Raw genomic sequence first — 10,720 nt, forward strand, 5'->3', positions numbered from 1 at the left:
GCTACCTTACAAAATAAGATATACATGTGTTTTGGCATAAAAGAATGAATATCACTGTTTAAGACCTTTATTATGTCTCATTTGTGTTTGATCGACTACATTATTGGTACATAACTTTGACCAAATTAGGTCGGGTATAAAAGGTCCCAACAAGAAAATTGGACATTTCAATACCAGATGTTGAAATTTCAACTGAATTCCGGGTTTCAAATTATAGAAATGGATTGTTAAAAAATGGTTATATTATTAAAATCTTTCTAATTTAGTTGCCACCCATTTTTCTTCTTTTTCCCTCGTTACAAGGTAGTATATATTTAGTGATATGAAGAGACATTTTCCACTTGTCAGTGCTGTTTACTTCTCTTTTGTGTTTGTTTTTCAGATGGCAAGTTCTAAAGAGCCTTTGGGTGATTCAAATTGCTATCGATCAGTTGTTCTTGGGGGGACTTTCGATAGGTTACACGAAGGACACCGTGCTTTCCTTAAGGTAATATCCCTCCTTTTATTAGCTCGTGTTTCTATTGCCTTTTCACACGTGGAACTCTTCTTCCAGGCCTCGGCTCTACTGGCAAAACAACGCATCGTGATTGGAGTTTGTGATGGACCCATGTTGAGTAAGAAACAGGTTGTTATTATATGTTTCCTTTATTAGTAACTCAATTTAGGCTATACAAAAATGTATTGCATGAGAGATGAGACTCTCTCATTGCTCCAATCTCTTGGGTAGGAGGTTCACGCCGGCGACTTGTTAGGTGCCCCTGAAATAGTGTATGCTTCTATGGATTGCAATTGAGGACCTCCCTCTAGTTGCCTGCCTTTAACGACATGTATATCCTGTACTTTGACCAATATGGTCTTACTTATAAATATGTCCTATCTTTTACTTGATAAAAAAGAAGATTTTCGATAGCAAAGGTTTGAACCCCAAATTTTCCTAGAGAAAGGGTAGAATCACGAACTGTGATGTAATCTGGGTTGTGCTCCATTAAATTAAACTGTGTTTGTGATGGTCAAAGGGATATTGTATCGAATTTTCTTTTCAAATGCTCAGTGTATTTGATGTAGATTGTTAGCTCGTTGTTTTGAAGACATAGGTGTGCACCCATGTTTTCTTCTCATATTCTAGGCGTGCGCCTATGGCTCAAGTATTTGGTTGTTGCCCACGTGGCGTGTTACTATTGGTTTATTGTTTCTAGGTTTAGTATAAATGAAAGGCTTGTAGTTAGAGTTGTTTTAGTTGTGTTTGTGTGTATGAACTATTGAGTAATTATCAATAAATAATAAATGTGAGACTTTTAGGGTTCTATAAAGTGTAGATTTCAATTAATTTTTGTTTCCTCCACTGCAATCTACATTATTTGGTATCGGAGCGGGTTGATTTTTGGGAGATTTGTGCATAAAATACTGTTTACGAAACACTGTTCAATTGTACTGTTCACAGAGCACTGTTCACCGTGAATCGTTCTTGAGAAAAAAAAATCGATCAAGATATGTCTACAGCGTCATCAGAGATGAAAAATTCATGGACAACTCATGGATTTATATTAACCCTTAGAGTTTGGGTTGCTCAATTAGAAGAGTGGAAATAAGTGTTAATGCAAAACAGGTTAGATCGATGAGAAGAAATGACTAGTTGACTTAGGGAGGCATTAGTGGAGCTTCTGTAGCCCAATGTAAATCACTATAGCATTGGTTGTTGTCGATGACAACAAGGAGAAAGAAGGAACTTATGAAACCGTTGTGTCATGTCCTGAGCGTGATTACAAAAGTATACTACAGGTTAATCACCTTCTTTTGCAACAAAAACGTCCTGCTGACCAGATTTATAAAGGTCTTGTTCATCCAATTCAGCAAGCACAAAGTGGTGGTTATATTGATCCTTTTTTATCCAATTTGGAGAAAGATTTTGCTCGCAGCCACAAAGCACTTCAACGCCTATTTCGTGACTTACAGTATCCGTTGTGTTTCAAGAAAGGAGTACTAGCAGCATTATGGTGCCATGTTATTCGTTTGAGCCGATATTTGGGTAAAATTCGAGGTCAAATTCTTAAGAACCATGGGAGGGTGACGTATACGACTATGAAGAGTTTTTGTATACTGGTAGATTTGATTTTCACAAGCTTATGGACAAGCTTCTTCAACCTGGAGAGAGTGATGTAAATTGTTAGCTCGTTGTTTTGAAGACATAAGCTTGCGCCCATGTTTTCTTCTCATATTATAGGCATGCACCTATAGCTCAAGTCCAAGCCCAATGGGTCAAGAGTCCACTAGTTTAGTTATTCTATTTTGGTTGTTGCCCACGTGGCGTGTTATTATTGGTTTACTATTTATAGGTTTAGTATAAATAAAGGGCTTGTAGTTAGAGTTGTTTTAGTTGTGTTTGTGTTTATGAACTATTGAGTGATTATCCATAAATGTGAGACTTTTAGGGTTCTATTAAGTGTAGATTTTAATTAAGTGTTGTTTCCACCACTACAATCTACATTACTATCGTTTCTCAATATTAACATCGTCGTCATTGTTGTTGTAATACTAAATATGTTGAGTTAATAGAGTCCTCGATACTAATACCTTTGGGACCGGACGAAATCCCCTATTTAAACAGGTTTTAACCTAAGTCACATTGACACTGATACAAGTGTCAGTCTCCGACACAGAACGAGTGTCTGAGGGAGACCTACATAAGTAGGACACGGGACACAACTAATAAAAAGGATAAATATTTCTATTTTCAGTTTCACAACTAATTCTTGGGCTCGAGACCTTACGAAGCGCCTCCTTATATGTAAATAACTATGAAAGTGGCATATCATGGAGTTGTAATTATGTTAGTTGATTATTTTACTTGGTTTTAGGGTATAAAAGAAACCGTAGTTAGAAATTGTATGCACAACGTGTCTGTGTGTCCGACATGAATGTATATGTGTCCAACATGGAAATGTCCGTGTTACTTAGATTTTAACTAATCAGTATAATAACATGTTAATCAATTGGTTAGATAATAGTTATTAAGTTATCCATATATTTATTGGCTTTTCAAAAAGTTTATCTATGTTCATTTTCTTGTACTATTTATTAAAATTATATATATTATTTATCATGAAAAGGATTATATAACATTGCCCTAGTATATGTTTCTTTATACATCTAAAAGAAGTTATATTTTGTATAAGGATATATGTAAAAATCCAAGTGATATTATATGATTATTATCGTATGGTAATAGTGTGTTTAATCAGCCTCAATCTCTAGTAATCAAACACAAGCTATTCTACAGCATTACGTGTCATAGTTGGTCTCATATGTACTTCTTATTACTTCTTATTAATTCATGTAATAAGTGTGACATATTGAACGCTATAGGGAACATTTTGAAATCTATTATCTTACCGATTTAGTGCGATAAAAAAATTATCGCATATCAGTTTAATGGGTTTCTACTGTAGATCTCTCAGACTCAAAATTGATTCCTACGTTAGTTAGTAAATTTGAATGTTATTTTATTTGTGTTAACCTTGCCTTTCAATATCAATTACTTTATCAGTTTCTTCATGTCGAACTTGAAATTCTGACACCTTTATGTGGTAGTTTTTTCTGTTTTGATAAATTGGCATCTTATTCTCGAGTGGTTGTCGGTTGTCATATCTAGTGTTCTTATCTCATTGCTAATTTATAACTTCTCTTTGCGTATGCTTAGGATCAAAATAATTATCTGATTTCTTCCTTTTGCAGTTTGCCGATCTAATAGAACCTATAGAAAGGAGGACACAAAATGTTCAAGATTACATTAAGGTACTAAACTGAAACTTAATACTTAGAAGGAATCTCATAAGTGACTTGTAAGAACTTTAAGGTGAAATGAGATCTTCTGTAACTTGAGAGCTATGTAACATGGTTACTTCATATTCTAAAATAGTATCGTGTCTAATATATATCCGTGTTGAGCACTCGTGTTGGACGCACTTGAGAATTATGTATACGTTTTCAAACAAGGGTTTCTTTTAAACGATGTTACATGGACACACCATATTTTAAAGATAATTTGTGTTGGATAGGTGTCCACGATGCCAGTGTCGGACACGACACGAACACACGAAACTCCATATTCTTATGACGTATTGGACACCAACAAAACTGTGTCAATGTGAATTCGATTGAGAGAAATATAGAGGTAAGATACACAAGGTGCAGTGGCATCTCTCCTAGTCGTCTTATGTTGTTGTGAACCAACCATGTTGGTTATATAACCCAATCAATTATGTTCAGGTCATTCAATTTTGTTTTCTCGTCCATCAATTGTGTTCAGTTCAAATCAACTATGTTCAGGTTATTTAAATAAAGAAAAAGCATATCCTTGCTTCCATTTGATACTTTGATCAAAAGTTCCACCCTTTACCTCAGTCCTGACTAAGACCTAATGATATCCTACTTATCATATCTAATATTTTGTGACTTTGTTGTTTCTCTCTATTGCCCTCTGAATATATTTTATTCTGCAATTGTTTTTCAGTCTATCAAGCCAGAACTGACGGTGGAAGTAGAACCTATTACAGATCCTTATGGCCCTTCCATCATTGATGAAAACTTGGAAGCAATTATTGTCAGGTTTATACGAACTTCTCTATTGATTGAAGAATTATAAAATCAGTAGCTTTACTCTGTCCCATCTGCGTTGAGCTAGAATTAAGCTTAGACATTTGAGATATTGTTGACTTGCTTTTGTAGTTACTTACCTACATTGTACGTGACAACTTATTACTTCTGCTTTATGCATTTGTGGAATATATGATCTTTGCATTGATCACGAGACAGCATTTTTGTGTCTCTTTTTGTTCTTTTTGAATGGGTGGTGATGTATAGACCCACCATATTTCTAACTGAACCCACTTTAAAGATTTTAGACCAAAGTGCCCATATAAATTGAAATCTACACTTTTTTTTTTCCCCTCCATTGCAAGTCACCAATCGGCTAAGTTGGATGACATTATTTCGTAGGACTGTAGTGTTGGCAGTGATCAATTTGAGTTTTGGTTGTGAGAATCAATTTTATTTGTTTTACCAATTTGTAGATTTTACTTTGTGAAAGAACTACTTGTGTGTGCTGATGGACTTTTGAGTACTGATATTGATACGACTAATATGAATTAATGGGGTTCAAAATATGAACATAAGTAGTTTGTTATTAGAATTAGTGATACTTCTTGTATCCTTAAACTATAACATTCCGTTAAAATTGAAAATTTTTTTTCCCTAGGAAAGCTAGATTGAATTAGAGGTACGGTATTAGTTACATTACTGGTAGTGCGTTTGGATGATGGCGAAAACGTTGGTTGTGGTAATATGTAGGTGACCGGTGACTTGGGTTGGGGAAGGAAATCAGGAAGAAAGAAGAAACGAGAAAGAATGAAAGGTGGGTGTAGAGTTCAATCAATGCGCATTTTAGTCAAAATATTTTAAAAAAGGTTTAGTTAGAAATATGGTGGATTTATATATCACCAATATGTAGGATAGTTACAGTATAAATGACTTTGATTTTGCAAACTCTAACTGAGAAAACAGTCTTTGCTCTCTTTATTTATAAGATGATTTTTAGTTTCTCATTAGATTTTACTAAAACAATAGTTGGATTGAGAATTTTGCCTCTGGTCTTATTTGTGAAGACCATACTATGTGAATTGGAAATTAGAATCAAAAGCTTTGTGAGTTTAGACACTACTTTTATGCAGTGGAAAGCAACATATATCAGAACTGAAGTGACTAGTTAGCTGTTTGGTTTGCAGTAAGGAGACCTTACCTGGTGGAATTGTAGTTAATCAGAAGAGAACTGAGAGGGGACTGCCACAGCTGAAGGTATATAGACATTTTTGTTAATGCCTTAATGCACAACCATGTAATTGATTGAGTTTGTAATACTTCAGAAACTCGTTTCTTAATACCTGATTTTTGTAGGTTGAAGTGGTGGATCTAGTTACGGAGGGATTAATAGGGGAAAAGATGAGCTCTACTACATTACGGAAGATCGAAGCTGAAAAAGCCAAACAGCAAGAGCAACATCCTTGTACAACATAGACAATATGGAAAGAGAGGGCTGCTGGTCCATTTTTCTCTTTCCTCATTTTTGCACTGCACTTGTGGTCCTTGTCCACTCTTTGTTGTGAAAAGTTTCTCTTAGTTTTCTGTACATATCTAGTACCTTACCTAACCAGCCTACCAAATGAAGAGAGTGAAAAAGGAAAAGAATCTGAGAATTAAGATGTATAATTGTTTAAGATTTGTGGCTTTTCTCTATTTATTTCAAGGAATAATAGAATTCTGATGTGCTCAAATGACTGGTGTAATTTTTTTCTTGGAAAAGATCAAGGAAAAGCTTAATTGAGTCCTGTTGAGGTTACTTAGTTTGAGTTATCCTTTAGAATCAAATTTATGTAACGAATTAATCAAGGTTCCATCTAGTCTGTTTCTCATATATCTGACTTGTTTACCATATGTAGGCATGTCAGTACGTCACCTGGCAGACTTTGTAGAGCAATATATGTGCTAGTCATGGGATCATGGCTATCTGTCTTCGCTGGATCGGTATGAAGATGGCTGAACCTAGAGATACGTTATCATTTCTACGAACACAAGCTAGAAAGTTATATGCATTTTGTAACCGGTTATCTTAGTATCAAACTTTTGTCAGTTAGAAACTACCCAGCCTACTTACCAACAGCCCAATTACCTCCCTTCGATCATTTTCCTACGTCCAAGTAAGTTATTAAACGCTGGAAAATGTGTTACCAAACGCACCAGAAATGGAGAAGAAGAATTGTAAATTCCCATACATCATCACATCACTGATATTCGTCTTGTGCTTGCTTTCTCTTTCTGATCACGTAAATGCAGTTCATATTCTTTCGAAGTCAAAACTTGAAAAATGCGAGAAGTTTTCAGAATCCGAACCTTTTAATTGCAGTAATAAAATCCTAGTAAACATGGCAGTTCCAACCGGAGAGAGTGGTGGGGAAGCATCAATTGTAGCAGAAATAGTACAAACAGAGAATGCCACCAGTATGCGGACACTGCGAATCCCGCCAACTATCACAGTTAATAAGTCTGAGGTGTATGCGATATATGACCTCAGTTACATAAGAGTAAGAAACTTATTTATTTTGTTGTTTTGGGAAATGTAGATTCATGTTTAAAGTGTTTGGGAGTTTTTTTTTTGAATGTGATTTTCAGGATGTGGCTTATAAACCAGTGGAGTACTATTTTCTGACGCGCAAATGTGAACCAGATACTGGACCTAATGTTGTTGAATGGGGTGAAACGTTGCGGGACGTTAATGGCAACAAGGATGAGAGAACTCAGCCAACTTGTTGTCCTTGTGGGGCACAGAGCCGTGCTCCTTCTTCATGTGGGCATTCTTTTACTGGTTTATTTAGAGGGAAGCAAAACACCGCGCATTGTCTTCGATTTCCAGGTGATTGGTTCCATGTTTTTAGTATTGGAAAGCGATCACTAGGATTTAGTATTCGAGTTGAAGTGAATACAGGATCAAAAATATCAGAGGTGGTTGTTGGTCCGGAAAATAGAACTGTGTTATCAAATGACAAATTTTTAAGAGCTAATCTTATCGGTGATTTTGTTGGTTATACAAGCTTACCTGAATTTGAGGACTTGTATCTTGTAGTTCCTCGGCAGGGTGACCTTGGACAACCCAAAAATAATGAAACAAATTTGCTTCAGCCGCAAAACCTTGGAACAAATTTGTCAATGTGGATGCTGCTGGAGAGTGTACGATTTGGTAACCTGTGCGACCAAATTGGTGTCGGCTATGACGCGTACGATGGGCAACCGGATTTTTGCTCCAGGCCATTATGGAGTTGCTTACGGAACCAACTATGGAACTTTTGGGAGGGTGATCAGGAAAGGATTGACCAGGGTCTGGCTCCCTTGTACCAAGTGGAGGGAAGATTTCAAAGGATAAGCCAACATCTAGATGCAGGGACAGGGACTTATTCCTTCTCCATAGGAATTACTGAAGCTCTCAGTTCCAATCTTTTAATAGAACTAAGTGCTGATGATATAGAATTTGTCTACCATAAGAGTGCTGGGAAATTCTTAAATGTTACCATTCCAACCTTTGAAGCTCTCACTCAATTTGGGGTTTGTACAGCTACGGCTAAGAACATTGGTGAAATGGAATCATCATACAGCTTGGCGTTTAATTGCTCAAGGGATGTCAAGCACATTGACGAACAGTATTTCATTATGAAGCCCGAAGAAGTAGTCACTCGCGCATTTGATATATATCTAACCACGGATCAAGCTTCAACACATACATGCATAGTTATACTGAAGGCCTCCGATTTTAGTGAAGCGGACAGAGCAGAGTGTCAATTCACTACAACATCTACCGTTCTGGTTAACGCGTCTCAGATTACTCCTTTTGAACCACCAAAGAACGACGACACAAACGGTTTTTTCGCATCTATTCAAAGAATGTTGGCTGATTTCTTGACTGGAAGAACATGCAGAAGTAAATACTCAGGGCTTTTCGACTTCCGTTGCCACATACAGTACATGTTGGCTAGTGTTGTTTGGTATGGTGGGAAGCTAAGAAGTGTACACCCAAAGCATGAAACAGATAACCACCATTATAAGCTTAATAATAGACATTGCCATCTTGATAGACTGATTACCACATTCATAAAGACAGATCCAACAAACATGCACGGCGTAAGCACAAGGGCGCCACGTTGCATGATTACTCGGAAAAGGGATATTTTAAGGATGAATATTTTGAGTATCATCAGAAACAACAAAAGGGAAAAAAGACAAACCACAATATTTAGGATTAAGGACAAAACTCACCCCTGAACTTCCTGATTGTCACTTACACCCGTAAATTTTTTTCCCAGCGAAAACCTCCCCCCGGAAGTTGCAAGTACCAAACACAATATTTAGTTTATAGCCTTAGATATATATGATGTCATTTTCTTTTTTATATCACATTATCAATCATTTTATTTACCTTATTGTAATTAGGGTGTGCTGGTTACCCAATTACCCAAACTGGAACCGGAACCATTTATAGCGGGTCTGGGTTCTAAAATGTTAGACCCATTTAAAGTGGGTCTTCAAGAACCGACCGATAAAAACCGAAACCGTTAGAACCGAATAGTAAAAAATAGTAAAAAACCAATGGGTACCCTAACCGAAACCGGAACTGATTAATTTGATTTTGATATATAAAATTTAGTATTATATTACACTAAATAAAGACAAACCCAAACATTATTATTATATATAGTCTATATTTGTTAGGTGTAAAATTATACTAAATATATATAACATTTAGCATAATAGTGAATGTGTGTTATTAAATGTATATTTTATAATATTACATTAAATATGTATATTATAATATTAATAATAATGTTTACGTGTCTACATCTATATGCATAGTCGTATACTATGAATTAACTAATGCATGAACATGTACGTGCTTGATATATTACATGTATATATATTAGATAACGAATACGTACAATGCTAACTATACCTAACAATTGTAGTACATGTAGTATTTATTCTATATATGACGCATTACGTATAGTATAATATACATATGTTCGATTTAAAATATATACATGCGTATAATGTATGAGAATGTATTTAAAATTTTTAGATAACTTTCAAATATTATTATTGAATTTAGGACCATTACTTCTTATGAGAGGACAAAAATATCGATAACAAGTGTTATAGTCGCCGTAAACCAACTTTTATATCGGTTATATAACTTAAAAAAATAATTTTAGCAATAAAAATATATAACCCGATAAGGAATCGGAACCGGAACCGACTTAATTAATGGGTATGGGTCTAGGTTTTCAAAATATAAGAAAAAACCCGAAAGAACCGAACTCGATAGGAACCACTAAAAATAGACCCAGAACCGAAACCAATAAGAACCGACCCAGAACACCCTTAATTGTAATTCACTGATATGATGCAAGTGATATTTCTGTCAAAAGAGAAATGGATTCCAAAAATAAATTGATTAGAATTTGCGAACAATGAAGGAAAAATTAATAACAATACCTATTACATGCCTTAATTATTTGTAGAATTGAATAGAAATCAAACAATTTGGTAGCTAGGATTTTTTTTTTCTTATGGCTATGACTTTTGGAATTGTTAAAGAAGATGATCAATTTATACAATTACAGGTAACCGTTGGAGTTGACTCACTGATTGATTTTCACATTATCCATTTATTTCTTGCCACATTGGAAAATAAATTACAAGGTAAATAAAATGATGAATGACATCATGTATGTAAAAAAAAAAAAAATGACATCACATCAGATATATATATATACCAAAAATCAACCCTTATATATATCGGGCTCATTACGTCGACATACAAAATTGACATACTAAATTGACATATATATTCATATATATATATATATATATATATATATATATATATATATAATATATATATATTTTCCAGACAAGACTAGACTAGAGACATCCAATTGAGCTGATTTTTTTGTGGAGATACTATCCATAGTAGGTAAGTCATCTCTACCAAAAATCAGCCCTTAGCTTCGAAGTGAAAATCTGTTTTTGAAATCGTATGTTAATTTAGTATGTTAATTTTGTATGTCAATTTTGTATGTGTAAATTTAAATTTAGTAGGTAATATATATATATATATATATAT

At 34.8% G+C, this 10,720-nt stretch overlaps 1 protein-coding gene and 1 pseudogene across 2 annotated transcripts; both read left to right on the top strand.

The window, feature by feature from the left end:
• The first annotated feature begins 164 nt into the window (after positions 1-164).
• On the top strand, positions 165-6,391 carry LOC147496520 (phosphopantetheine adenylyltransferase-like). Of its 2 annotated transcripts, XM_086559511.1 has the most exons (7): positions 165-303; positions 383-487; positions 554-625; positions 3,733-3,792; positions 4,511-4,605; positions 5,781-5,850; positions 5,950-6,391. In XM_086559511.1, the coding sequence occupies exons 2-7, from the start codon at positions 383-385 to the stop codon at positions 6,067-6,069; spliced, it is 522 nt and encodes a 173-aa protein (XP_086415637.1). In that variant the 5' UTR covers positions 165-303; the 3' UTR covers positions 6,070-6,391. The 2 variants fall into 2 exon arrangements, with proteins under 2 accessions (XP_086415637.1, XP_086415636.1); XM_086559510.1 differs by lacking the exon at positions 165-303 and having other exon boundaries at positions 313-487.
• Positions 6,392-6,657: 266 nt separating this feature from the next.
• Positions 6,658-8,862, top strand: LOC147496521 (protein HAPLESS 2 pseudogene; annotated as a pseudogene).
• The last annotated feature ends 1,858 nt before the right edge of the window (positions 8,863-10,720 follow it).

This window comes from Coptis chinensis, chromosome 5 (genome assembly GCF_015680905.1).
Source record: "Coptis chinensis isolate HL-2020 chromosome 5, ASM1568090v1, whole genome shotgun sequence".
Taxonomy (NCBI): Eukaryota; Viridiplantae; Streptophyta; class Magnoliopsida; order Ranunculales; family Ranunculaceae; genus Coptis; species Coptis chinensis.

Coding starts and splice junctions, on each gene's coding strand:
- LOC147496520 (XM_086559510.1), top strand. CDS start 323: ATGAAGAGACATTTTCCACTTGTCAGTGCTGTTTACTTCTCTTTTGTG. Junction 488..553: donor GACACCGTGCTTTCCTTAAG/GTAATATCCCTC, acceptor CTCTTCTTCCAG/GCCTCGGCTCTACTGGCAAA. Junction 4,606..5,780: donor TTGGAAGCAATTATTGTCAG/GTTTATACGAAC, acceptor TTTGGTTTGCAG/TAAGGAGACCTTACCTGGTG.